At 37.8% G+C, this 14,378-nt stretch overlaps 1 protein-coding gene across 4 annotated transcripts in view; it reads right to left on the reverse strand.

The window, feature by feature from the left end:
• Positions 1 to 14,378, reverse strand: part of LOC307004907 (uncharacterized protein) — a 41,535-nt gene that overhangs the window by 18,166 nt on the left and 8,991 nt on the right. For all 4 annotated transcript variants that reach the window (XM_079624490.1, XM_079624488.1, XM_079624489.1 and 1 more), the window contains one exon: positions 4,158 to 4,234. In XM_079624490.1, coding sequence (XP_079480616.1) covers positions 4,158 to 4,234 — 77 coding nt within the window. The remainder of the gene's footprint in view (positions 1 to 4,157; positions 4,235 to 14,378) is intronic.

Genomic DNA, 14,378 nt, shown 5'->3' on the forward strand with positions numbered 1-14,378 from the left:
ATCAACTATTCATCTGTGTAAATGTAAGATTCCAAGAGACTCATAATAACGGCACAATATTGAGTTAAATGCATTAGGAGAAATTTATGAGATTTGACTAATCAGCTCTCAAGACCGGATCGATCCATTTTCTAACATGGTAACACTTTTCAATAAGGTCTGTTGTGTAACATGCATATAAGAATACAATTAACCTGCCTCATTGTGTGATGTATTTAGCTAATATATTATGTCTAATGTATTATTTAGTTTATTTCATAAAAGCCTCATATGGGCAATTATGTAACTGTTACATAGGTATTATATTTATAATACAATTAATATATAATTTATTTGATGTCTTAGTATTCACCCAGTAGTACTGTGAGAAATTATTATTATTATTTTTCAAAATGTAATAATCTTTCTGAATGTGTGTTGTTAAAGATGCAATTGTTCATTGTTTATGTTCACAGTGTATTAATTAACATGCATTTTATAATTGTATGAATAAATGTATTATTGATGAAACTAAGACTGATAAATGATTAACTAAGACTTCTAAATATTGTAGAACAATTGTTCATTGTTCATGCTCAGGTTAACAAACGAAACCTTATTGTAAAAGTTTACCTTAAACACTTTATATAAAATAGCACTAGTGTGAAAGCTGTTAATACAGCTGAAGCCTATGTTCCTACATGCCACTGTAGGCGGTACGGTAGATGACTTTCACGGAATGATTGGTTTCTTGAAAGGAGTGATACTGTTCAAACCTATTCAGTGAGCTGAACACAGAACGTTCTCTTGGACTGTGGAAGCTCTGAAAGCTCAGAGGAATTCAAGAGAAGTACCATGCAACATAAATTCTGAAGAACTTATATTCCTGATAAGCCAATAAAAGCCAGCAAGGCCAAACCCACATCAAGCGAATAAAGATATGCACTTTGATTTTGCTGACGGACAGCCCAAGAGCAGTTAACTGTACGGTCCTGCCCGGGCCCAATGATCGCAAAAGAACATTTTTGGCGTACCGAGCAATTACCACACCAGCCACAGGAGAACGCCCATCCTGTTTCTGTGTGTGTGCACGTATGCTGACAAGATGCCAGTTAGCACCAAACCAACCTATTCTCGCCAGCCTAGTGTGTCTGCCAAAAGTAGCCTCTCCCCAGGGTGCGCTGTGTCCGCTGTGCCACTAATGACGCCTGGTCTTTGCCTGGTCTTTGCTGTTCTCTTAATGGGCTCATTAAAAGACCTGTCACTGCTGAGCGGTCCCCCAGCTCTGGCTAATGACACTGCGGCAGTGGATCTCACACATGCACACCTTCATGTTTTCATCATAATAGAGTGCGTTCTCATTCTCATTGTCTTTTAAGCTCAGAAAGTGAACTTTCAGTTCTGGACATTGCAAACGCTAACAGGATTATGATGTCGGGTTTAGAGCGGCCCGTGAGTCCTGCATCAATGACAGTAACTCATAACTGCACAGGGTTAAGTGACTCTTTTTAGGAAACGAGGTTAACTGAGTGTTAACACTACCATCTTGTGGTCGGTAAAGAAACTGCCTGACAGATGAAAAATTAGGGCTTGGTTTCACAAGATGGTGCTTAGATTAAGCCCGGATCAGGCCTAAGTTAAATTAGGATATTTAATCAGCTTTTATAAACGTGCCTTCGAAAAAGTTGCTTTCAGTTACGACAGCTCAAACATGCATTTTAGTCTGGGACTGGGATCATACTATAGGTTTAACTGAGCATGATGATTGACACTATAGATTGAGGAAAGATTTAGCTGGTCAGCCTAGGAAACAGTACAGGCTTATACTGCATGACAGTCCACTGCCTGGTAATTGCTGTCATAAAGCAAAAACAGAATGAATCATTCACAAAATAATAGGGCGAAACAGGAAATTGATTCAGCTTTTGTTTATACAGGGAAATAGTTTTGTTCACTTATTTCAGGGGATCACTGTGACATTTTCTGGACACACGTGATTCTTGTTTATCATTGCGGTGCCTCTTGGCAAACAGAGAGCTGAACATTGTGTTCTTGAGTGTCTTTTTACAACAACCATCAGCCGGCCAAAGAATGTTCTTTTTTGGCGTCACCTTCGCCCCTGCCTCAACAGGACTCCAGGTTTCTCTGCTGCTCCTCACTTTCTTTCTTGTCTTTTATCCTTGTGGCTTTCCCTATTTCTGTTATTTTCTGCTTCTTTCCCTTATAAACACATCACAACTAGCTTTTTACATGTTCTTACAGGGACAGTTCACCCAAAACGTTGAAAATTCAGAGGTTTAAAATGACATGAGATAAAGTCATGTCATAAATTATGACAAAATTAAAACATTTTGGGTGAACTGTCCCTTTAAGAAAAGTGTTGTAGTTTGTCAAAAACGTTCTGTTATGTGTAAAGTTGTTCTAGGTGATTTCTAAAGTGTTGCTATGGTATTATGAGCAGTTGGGGCAACTGCCTATATAGGCAAAAGGTAAAATCTCATTTCAAAAGTTCATTTATTTCAGTCATTCAACTTAAAAGGTGAAACTAATATAGACTCATTACATGCAAAGTGAGACATTTCAAGCCTTTATTAGTTATCATTTTGATGATTGTGAAAACATTTTCACAATATTCTAATTTTGAATTTGGGGTTTTCATAAGCAGTAAGCCGTAATCATTAAAATTATAACATATAAAGGCTTGAAATATCTCACTTTACATGTAATGAGTCTATATAATATATTAGTTTCATCTTTTAAGTTGAATTACTGAAACAAATTAACTTTTGCACGATATTCTAATATCTTTCGCGTTTCACCTGTATATATTGTTGTGATACTTCAAAAAGTAACTGCACACAAACTCTGTGCACTGTATGATGTATGTATGACGTGGTATCATTCATGTCTGTAACACAACTTATGTGCGCAATCTTTATATCCATATTCAAAAGCCATATTCAATCTCCACTTAAGTTTGTCTTCACCTTGTTTGCAGACATATTTCTGAACCATATCTGTGAATCTCCTCTTTGCAACTGCTTTGCAGGAGTGTTCATTTAACTTTCAAAACTCAATTCAAAACCTTCAGTCGAGTGTTAAAAACATCACTCTCTGACTAAATGTGTCACAAACTTTGATCTGGCTTTGAGCACGGGACACTTTGAATCTATCTCACTGCAGTGAGGTAGAGATTCAAAAGCGTTTCTTTCACACAACTGCGAGGCCTCGGTCCCCCGGAAACCCCAGACAGCACATTGCTTTCCTAAGAAAGCGGAAAAATCCCCGCAGGAGGTCTGGCATTCGGCCAGGGACGACACCATCCAACCAACACACAAAATATGTTTGATGGACACGTCATTCAGCCAATCACGTCGCTCAGTCATATGGAGCCGACATACTGTGACAGATTCATCTCAGTAGTGTTGTTACAGCCCTTCCTCTGCCGTTCTGACTGCGTGTTATCCTAACCACACACACACACTTTGTGGTGAACTTATTGACTCCACTACACACTTTTGTAGTGCTCTTTCATAGTTTGAGAGACTATTCAATTATGCTACAAAAAGTTATTTATAGTTTATAAAATCTTTTTCACACTAAGAAAAAAATATTCTTTTAAAAAATGTTCACTGAAAGTTCTTTGGGGAAACCAAAAAGGTTCTTTGATGACACTGCTGCGAAAACCCCCCTTTTAAAACCTTTATTTTTAAGATTGCAGGAGAAACTACTGAGATATTAAAGAGCTCTCATAAATATGAAATATTACATCCAAGCTGTTGGAGTTGTCATTTTGTAGATAAATGTGAACATGACAACTTTGACATATGACATAACTAGGAATACAAAGGCCATGTTGTCTTTCACAAACTCAGAAGTCAAGGGACATTTTTTCAAAGTACAGTTAAATCCCATTACATAATACGAAAATATTAGCAAAACAAAACATCTGTCACAAGCCTCAGAGTTTTTTTATTTTTTTTATTTTGTAACAAAATCACTAGAATCAATCTATTTTAAGTACCACAATTCAGTTATGTCAAAGGATAAATTCCCTAAAGGAAGTCGGGAGCGTCAGCCCATGTCAGTGTGAGTGTTCCAGAAATATAAACACTCCTGTGCAAGCCAACTGTAGGGGAAACAGACCAAAACAATGTGTGAGGACGATGTGTACTCACCTCCGGCTCTCTCTCCTCTCTGTCTGCCTGGCTCTCTCTTTCTCCCTCGATCCATCCAGCCACGTTGACATCAGGTGCTAGAAAGAGAGAGAGAGAGAGAAAAACGGAACAGTGTTCACTGCCATTTCCCTTCTTCAAATGAGCTCTCACATCACTCTCTCTCTCGTCTTTTCATTCTCTGTTTCTGTTTCACTGCATCTATACCTCCCAATAATGAAACTCTCTCACACACACACACACACACACACACACACACACACACACACACACACACACACACACACACACACACACACACACACACACACACACACAGTCACACTGGTACAGCTGTGCAACCTCTCATGTGGTCTCCAAAGTTCAGTGTCTTGTGTAGTGCTCCTTTGAATAACTGTTTTTATGACCATGTTGCCCAATGATTCATGCTGGTTGCACAACCAAGCAAAGCACACAGCAGTACACATCTGGGTATATACACACACAACGGTGAGCCTGATAGTGACTCCCACACAGAGAAAAGTAGAGATGGAGCCGGTAGTAAACAGCTCAGGCTGAAGTTTACCTGCCGAACTTATAGCAGGAGCAATCGGCTCGATCTAGTCTGTATGTTGAGACTTGTATGTGTGCGTGCCCGTGAGAGAATCGGATGTGATGCATGAAAGTTTAGGGAGTAATTTGATTCTCATTCATATTGGCCAATTTGAATTGGGTTGATGCAATTCAATGTCATGTTTAAACACAACAACAACAACCGCAGAGAGAAAACAAGTTTTGAGCAGGGTTTAGGACACTGAATTGTGCTCTGAAAGGTTTTATGAAGTTTTAATCCCCAGATTCAGCATTATCTTGACAACACAACTCTTTCCGTTTCGAATAACAATTTACTCTTCTCCAAAGTGTTAAAGGGAAAAAATGGGTTTAATATGTTATAAGCTCTATTGACAGCATCACACAGAAAATTCAAACGAACAATTTATTTGATACTTTTCATCAATTTATATTTGTATATTTGTTATAATATTTATATCATATTTCTCTCCCACTGTCTTTATCTCTATGCAACACTACTCTAATGTTCAAATAAACACAGATTTTGTACATCCCACTGGGCACAAGTAAACACACCATGTACAAAAACTACACCCACAACTTTATCAGCAACACACTTCTAAACATAAGCGACCACTTTTCACATTATAGCCTAGTACGTTTGAGATATGACTGGCTTTGTAAAAACCCTGAACACTCAACTCTCACAGCCCACACTACAAACTTTACACACATTAATAAACCATAAACAAGCTAAACTGAGTTCGAATAAGGGGGACATTTCTATTCACAGTCATACATAGGTTAATCAAGGTCTGTTTTTGACAATGTGTCTGTCAACTTATTCGTTCTTCCTAACGTCTACTCTTCTCAATCAAAAGTATTTTCTGAAAAATATGTGAGCCTATTAAAAAAACCACCTAGGTTTAGTGTGCTGTGGGTGGTTTCTAGGGTGTTGTTATCTGGTGTTGCTAATGTGTTTTTGTGGCATTGCTTTGCGGTGCTAGGACATAGCAAGGTGGTTTCTTTCTTCGTATGTCCTCAAACTAAAAAATCCCACCCACAAGATATGATATTGTGGTCTCAACATGTGACTTGTGTCCCTCTTTCAAAGTAAGTCTATGAGATTTTTTCACCAGTTTTATATTTCGCCAGAAAATAAATAGATCTGATTGCTTTTAAATGTAATAGCAAACATTTCCTCAAAAAAAAAAAAACACATGATTTGAGGTATAGGTCATGACTGTAGGATTTATTCTAAACCCTAAGTATGAACCTTAGTAAGCGTTAATACATCTCTGTTCAAATGGCAAAAACTGGTCAGCAGTCACATACCGAGAAGTAAAGGACAAACTTTTTTTTTTTTATGTAACCAGAAAAACGTCACATAAAGCCACATTGATGCGACAGTTGATGTCTTGGTTTGATTCTGATGACTGGACAGTTTCTGATTGAGTCTCTCCACAAAGTGCAGTTAACGGCAGAATGCATACTGTCAGCTCACTTGAATTGAGAGCAGGGTTTGTCTCTAAAATCATCTGTACTTTACCTTTTATGGTGCATTATTTCTGACTTTGGCCACACACACACACACACACACACAAATGCTGATCATTGGATCTATACTTGTTTACTTCATCTCCATGACGACCCATTCCCTCAGTGTTTATCAGAGATATATTATGGAGAAAAAAAAAACTGAAAAATTGAGGAAGAACAAAAGGCAGTGTCTATTTTGATCATGCAAACAAGAGCACAGACCTCTTAGATCAAACTCCGGAAACGGTTACGGCTTCTAAAATAGAAACGGTTACGGCTTCTAAAATAGAAACGGCCCCTAAAGTGAAAAACTGTAGCACGGTCCAGAAGTGCATCTGCTATCATCCACGACAAAAAAAAATTAATGAGCTCTGCTGTACAGTGTTTAGAGGCTGAGTTAATGATTTGTAATCGAATCTAGCTTTAGGAAATCCCCCAGCCAGTTAATTAAACCATCAAGCCTTTTTTATTCCAAGAAGGACAGTAACTCTTAGTTCAATAGAATAACATAAAGATAAAGAGAGAATGAGAGAGAGTAACAGAAGGTTAGAGAATAACTGTACTGTATATGGAAAATGAGTGTTGACCGGCTGTGAGTCACATTACACCGTCACTTCTCTCATCCGCTGTCACGACTCAATTTCATACGCAGCTAATGTACAGCAGTGTATGGAGGATTCTAGAGAAACAGACACGGATCGCTGCATCTTCAGAAGCCAGAGGCCATTGTGATGAAAATCAGCTGAGCAAATTATGTTATCCATTGCGAAACCTGCTAACAGACGTGTCATTGCTGATATTTGCGCATTATACGTAAAACGAGACACGTTATGAGCAGTGGGAAAGTAAGAAGTGCTCATCTGAGCTCATTCTTCTATTAAAAGAAGCCAGCATGGATGTTTTTTCGGTAGTGTGAAGCTGGTTTCATTAGCTTTTCCAAAAAACGAGCTAAGTTTTTAGATCACATCATAACCAGATACATATTGTACACATTCTTACAAGCAGAGCAAGTTATCAAACACTCTTCTGAAATGTTCCTGGCTCTCTCTCTCTCCCCCTAGAAGACAAGAAGCCGTTTCGGTGGTTCAATTAGCTAGTTTAGAAGTTTTGTTTTAGCAAATCAATTTGTTCTGTATATTTCAAAAAATATAGTAGAAGTAGTGTTCACAAAATCCCCTGCGCATCATTTGTAGCAAAATAAATATTTAGATTAGATTTGTAAAGGTTTTTATAAAGGTATTAGTTGTATTTAGTGCTGTTATTTAAGAATAATTTACATACTATTACAGTTTTTATTCATATTTAAAATTTTATTTTCAGTACTTTTGTTATTTACATGTCATTCAACTGAGATCCTTATTGGTTTTTACCAGAAAAAAGTGCCTCCTTAAGTAGTTTCAATGTCGTAAGCTAGTTTTTGTTAGTAACCTGAACTGTACTTAACTAGCACTGTAGTTTAACTACTTTAGATTGATTAGTCTATCACAAAGAAATGGAAGTTCTATTTAGAAGAGTCCTTGACTCAAAAGTTTCTATATATGAAGCACTTGACGGAACCATGTTTTCTACTAAGAGTGTATGACTCAAAGCTGTTCAGGTCCTTGGATTCAGAAATTAATTGGTTCCTAACACATAACTACGATACATTCTGACATTATGCACCAAAAGTTTCAAAGTAGCTTATCTAACAGTATTTTAGTCTTATGGCAGCTTTGTATCTTTATCCTCTATGTTTCCTCCTGATCTGAAAAAATAAAGAAAAGCTATCCAGGTCAAGAATTCAAAATGAACTCTATGTAACAACATGTTAAATGCTTGGGCATGCTTTTGGTTTTTACTTTTAGATCAGTCCTTGTCCTTCAACTTCTTTTTTTTCTCTTCCTTTCCATTACTAACCATATTTACAATTGCTTAGTGGTTACAAGAATATACAATAAAGGATGTTTTATTAAAAATGACTCATGCATGCCTTCCCAGACACTGACCTCCATGGGGTTGCTATGGAGATGTTACACTATGGAGATGGCCTCGTTCAGACTAACTCAAATGACCCCCAGCACTCCTGTTCAGCCAATCAGAGGTGACTTGCTACATCACTCAATTTCAGCCAATCACAAAGAACTCCAGTTCTTGACTCAACTGATTAAAGTGCAGCCACACAAATACAATCCTTTTAGCAAATCATGTCAAAATGACATCAAGTTTGGCAAATTACAAAATAGCATTCAAATTCGATTTAAAGCTTGCCTGAGGATACACTGTCAGACTGATGAAATATAGAACAGGGCTGAGCAACTTGTAGTCACCATGACTAAGGACTTTCATAATGACTTTTTTTTTTTTTTACCTCGGTGTTCAAAGTGACCTAGAGGAATGGACGAGTCTTTTCAAGGAAGTGTATCTGACAGCAATGGTATCAGAATGATTATCAGAGCATGTATATGTGCCAGCATTTTATTGGCAGAGAATTCAAGCGATAAGTCACTGCGATAAGGAAAAACATTTATGGGAATTAATTATTGCAACCACATGAAACAAGATTTAGTTCCCTACACACCCACGTGGTTGTCTATTGATAATGAACACAATTACATACACTTTCTTGACGGAAAATTGTTCAGATAAATAAAAAATGCGAGAAAACTGATGCTGGATGATTGCTGATGACTAAAAGACGTATGCTCATAATACAATCAGCTGATGCTGGTGCTCACGGTGCTAGCAACGCAACGGCAAGGTCATCAGTTCAATTTGTAGAGAAAATACATAAAATATTGTACCTTAAATGTTTTCTGAATCTTTTTGGGTAAAACTGACTCATAAATGCATAATTGTACATAAATTTGGTTCAAGTCAGAGTCAGTAGCTGTTTCCATCCAAAGTTGCGCATTTAAAATTGGAATATCGCATAAAACATTTGCGAATAAGGCACCGTTTCATCCAGTCCTTCCTGATAAACTGCAGATGAATATCACTAAAAAGAATGGAAGTTGCTGCAGTGGGAGAGGCCACTAGCTTTGTTCGTATAATATAATACTCATCAGAGCGCAGACGAAATGCAATAAACGTGGTCATGTTATCTTGCGTTTGGAGGCTGATGCCTGTTTGGGAACACAGTCATATAAGACAGTTCTAGGAGGCGATTACCAAACCACTTTGACGACAGACTTAAAATGCTCAGGCATTTCAGATGCTACAAGATCGGTCCACTCATTGGTTGGTCCAGTTATGCCGTCCCATCCCATCGCAAAGTCACGTCTTTTTTGATGCACATCGTGGAATCTATTCAGTAAATGTGCTTCCATCATTAGTTTAAGCGCATGTTTTCTTTTTTTTTCTTCTTCTTTTTTTTTATCTGACTCAGTTAAACGCATAAGTTTTTTGTGAGCATTTTGAGTACACAAAAAAAAAAAAAAATATATATATATATATATATATATATATACACACATATATTTTTGTGTACATTGCAGTTGGGAACAAGACATGTCCTTTCTAAAAGACCCCAAACTGTTGGAGACATTTATAAGAGTACATGTACACACACTTACACTTGATCGAAGAGAGCATATACGGTCTTCCAACGCATGTGGGAGAGTGTGTAGTGGGACTACATGCAATGAAGATGACTAATAGGCCATTCAGTGTGAGGTTGCCAATGGTCATTGGAGCGGGGAGGGGGCGTGGGCCTGAGAAACAGGGTAAAAATTCATGTTTTGTGCTGTGCTGTATGCCATGTGCCAGATTTGTGTGCTGTGTGCCAAGGTGTCCGTGTACTTGCGAGCGTGCTTTGTATATTACAGCGTCTGCACAAATTGTCATCTTTTCAGCGAATGAGTGATTGTGAGTGTTGTGTTGGTGTGCATGAAATTCACGCGACGACAATGTGTATGTGTGTATTCATTTGCATACACCAATTAAAGCATAATGAAGGCTGTGGGTTTGGCTTAAGCACATCTCAAATAAATTATTGTATCTTGAACAAGGCTTGTGTTCGTTTGTGAGTACATATGGATTTAAAAGTGGCGTGTGTGTGTTTGTCAAGAGCTAATTTTAGTAATCTATATAACAATGTGAGGTTTTATGGTCAGACCACAATCCCAGCAGCCAATAAACACCTGACAGAGATAAACAACATTCTACACATTCTCCATTGATAGTGACACACACACCTCACATTTAACAGCCATTGCTATATCATGCATCAGTGCACTACGACCCTCTAGTGGAAGCAAAGAACACTACATAGTAAAACCAAACGTTGAGGTAATATTATGCACACATTTCAGGAGCATTCCAGCACGATCTGATTTACATTTTTATTCTGAAAACTTACTTTAACTGGAGTGATTGGAGTCCTTGAACTGCACTGCCTTCAGAAAAACAACCTCCATAGTGTGTGATGCTAAAGCTATGAGACAGATGGTTACATAACGTACATATAGCCTACACCCGCATGTCCAGCAGAACAGAGACAGAAAAGCCTATAGGCTGAGACGTTTGCTCATCAGCTCACATGATCTCTCTACTAACCAATCCGTACATGTTATCAAAACCAAGCTATCCCAGTTCAATTGTTTCTTTATCCATCACTTCCTTGGTGTGTTTGCCTGAGGCGGCAGCTGCAAAGAGAGCGAAAGAGCCACCGGACCGTGTCACCAGAACACACTTAAAAATAACTTCCTGCATTTAAACAGTGAACAGAAAAACATAAACACGTTGCAACAAGGAGTTGCTATGCAGTTGCTAACATGTTCTTATCTTCTTAGCAAGTTATGTCGTTGCTAGGGTGTTTTGGGCGGTTACCATTGTGTTGCTATATTCTGATTGTTTAAAAAAAATTTATGTTGTTGCTAGGGTGTTGCTAATATGTTCTGGGCTGCAATTTCCAAAAGCATAGATGGGCTACAGACCTTATGTAGCCCCGCCCCTTTTCAGCACTTTTGTTAAGACATCTGCTTTAAACATTACAATCCTCATGATAACTTTCGTATAGTATATCCACTACAAAAGCTAATTACTCCTGGACAGCAATGCCATAGAAATATACAGAGCGACCATAAAAACGGAAGTTCAAAGGCAATATTCTAAAGATGGCTGTGCCCTCGTTTCTCTGGCGCATAAGGTCTATAGATTTTAAAGAAAGACCATTTGTGCCTTTTCAGAAACAGCCCTGATTGGTTGTTTGCCATTTATGTTATTGCTAAGGTGTTGTGGGTGGTTGCTATAGTGTTGCTAATGCATTCTGACTGATTGTTTGCAAATTGCGATGCCATTGCCAAGGTCTTATGGATGGTTGGTATAGAATTGGTCTGTACAGAAGCCCATAGAAACAGCTTCTAATGAGACATCTATGTATATATTCATGGGCTGAGCTTCCCAAAAGCATATTTAGTAGATCATAATGACAATTAGTGCCAATGGTCTCTATGATCTAGGTTTACCATGCTTTTTGGAAACACACCCCTGATTGGTTGTTAGCAAGTTGCTATGTCATTGCTAGGGTGTTATGGGTGGTTGCTAGGGTGTTGCTTATTGGTTCAAGTCAAAAGAGCTCTATGATATTTCTGTTGGACCGTAGATATTGCTCTGATGCTACTTGTTTTCAACTATTTTATCATCCACCACTACACACAATTAGTCAAATTATTTAGCACACTATAACAATAAGTCCACAGCACAGCTATAACAATGATGAAACAGAGGGGCAATACCATTGGATTCACTTTCAGGTAGTTTTCTTTTTCCAGCTGATGACGAAACTGTACTTAATATCACAGTTATACTATATACAGTAGTAATATATGGAAGCAATAGTAATAGTGATGTTTGCCAAGCACTGCTAATAATTAAATAGAAAAAAGATGCAAAAGAGAAATAGATACCGGTATCAGGAAAAGTTAGACCACATTATAGTGGCTTCTCTGTGTAGCCAAATCTGTGAGCGTCTGCATGTGGGCGTCTGTCCTCTTTTGCTTGGTTGGCGTGTGGGTGCTTGTGTGTACGCTCTCACTGTTTGTAGAGAGAAATGTTTGCATTTGTTATGTGTTAGCGTGGGAGTATGTTTGACACACTGTGCATGTATGTATCTGCATATGTGCATGTATGTGTATGTACAGTGACGTGGCACTGGCATAGTAAGCACTTCCTGGCATGTGTGCCAAGCATCTGCCTACGTGTCTGGTGAAGTGTCAAAGGCCTTCTACCCACGCTAAAGAAAGATCTGGAAGCCTAGCAGCTTGACAAGAGGCTACGGCCTCTTCGTTGGCCTTGATTCAACTTCCTTTATGCTGGTGAGAACTGATCCCTGACCAGAATTATTTCTGCTTATCTTTATCTGAGCATGCAAATCCTGATCTAGGGTCAGTGGTCACAATTATGTGTTTTAGAATGCATAGAAAAGTAGCCACTAGGTGGAGGCAGCTGTATTGGAGTAATAAAATCTGTTCTGATACTGCTTGGTCATGATGAACTACCCTTTGCCCGATGGTGCCCTGATATTTCTTTCTTTTAGCTGATGTTTCACCGCCATATGGTGGATACTAGACGACCTGGATGTGGTTACAATTTCAGGCTGACATGGTAAAAAAAAGAAGAAGAGAGAATTCAAACCCTTGTACAGCAGATAACAATCAGAGATGCAGCATTAGGTTTGTTTGACAAAAGCAATGCCAAATGGAAAAAGGGAAATAAATGTAGGCTATATCGAGATATCTCTTTGAGAGCAGAGTAACTGTTTATAGTGGGCTATACTTTATTGACCTCACAAGATTACAATCTGTCATTTTCCTGTAAGATTAGCTCAGACTATGCTTCTGGCTATTAGCAAAAGAGCTGCATTTGGCTGACCTCAGTTCTCCTTTCTGTTTTTCTTCAGCAATTCATGAAGACAAATCAGTAATCTAGCTAAATATGGCAGCCATGCTAAGTCCATTTTTATCGCATAATATTATATCCCATTTTATACGCCATTCAAGTGCACAAGAGAAGGAAGATAGAGGAACAGAATTGAAAACAAGGACCCAGATGTCAGCATTTAGATGGATTGGATGATTGTGCATAAAGGTGAATCTCATGTAACGTTAAGAAGTTATATTGTACAGTCTTTATAAATAATTTTTACGATAATAAGAATCTCCATTGAGAAATAATAAACAAATGCAAAAGTAGTACACCTCTGTACACAGGAATGTGGGAGAAACATTAGCTTAATTATGAGCATAAGGTCACACAACACATAAATATTATTCAATATTTATAATTTAACAAATTTAGCAAAATACAATTTAACTTTTAGAACTTTATATACTTTTTTTCCATTGATTTTGGGGTGAAATGTGACCTGAAACACTCACAAATAAACTTTTAGTACTCTACCGCTTGCTTTCAACCACTCCTTTTAAAAAACAAGCCTTCAACAGAACTGCCTTTAGGGTAATAATTCCATCATCCTAATGTGTAATTTTTTAATTACGCAAGCACTTAACACATCATAAAAAAATCACACTTGACCAAATGTTGCATAAGCATTCACCAACAGATGTACAGACAAAGAGTTGTTTTCATTTGTTTTAGATATGCAGATTTAGAATCAAAGAAGCATAATCTATGCAAACAACATAATGTGATATTGTACATGCACATACATTTAATTTACTCGATGTATCAAACAATAAGCCCTATAAATGAAAAATCATGTACCGGTACAGAAATTAGACCGAATATACAGGCCTATTGTAGTCCCACAAAAATGACTCTATCCAATCACATTTGCTATATATAAACTCTCACAACCACACAATACATTGAGTGATAAAAAAAAATAAAAAAATAGCTGAGCTGCTCATTTGTACATTTCCTTTCCCAACAGGGTCAAGCAGAGTTCAGCAAACCTGCTCAGAAATGTAACTATCTACATCTTCTGTTGTTAGCTTATGGCATGAGTCAGCAGTTTATGCTATTTATCCTGGCTGAAAGCATTTTTACTGGTTATGGAAAGAAGTCCCAATGATATACAGTAATTTGAAATGCAAGTGCTAAAGGCAATAAGAAGGAAACACTCTAGCTTTTTAAAAATGAGGCTCTTCTAGGGGGGAATAATTTTTAGCTATAGACTTTATTGGAATTGTTTGT

The sequence above is a fragment of the Phoxinus phoxinus genome, assembly GCF_949152265.1.
Source record: "Phoxinus phoxinus genome assembly, chromosome: 9".
Lineage (NCBI taxonomy): Eukaryota > Metazoa > Chordata > Actinopteri > Cypriniformes > Leuciscidae > Phoxinus > Phoxinus phoxinus.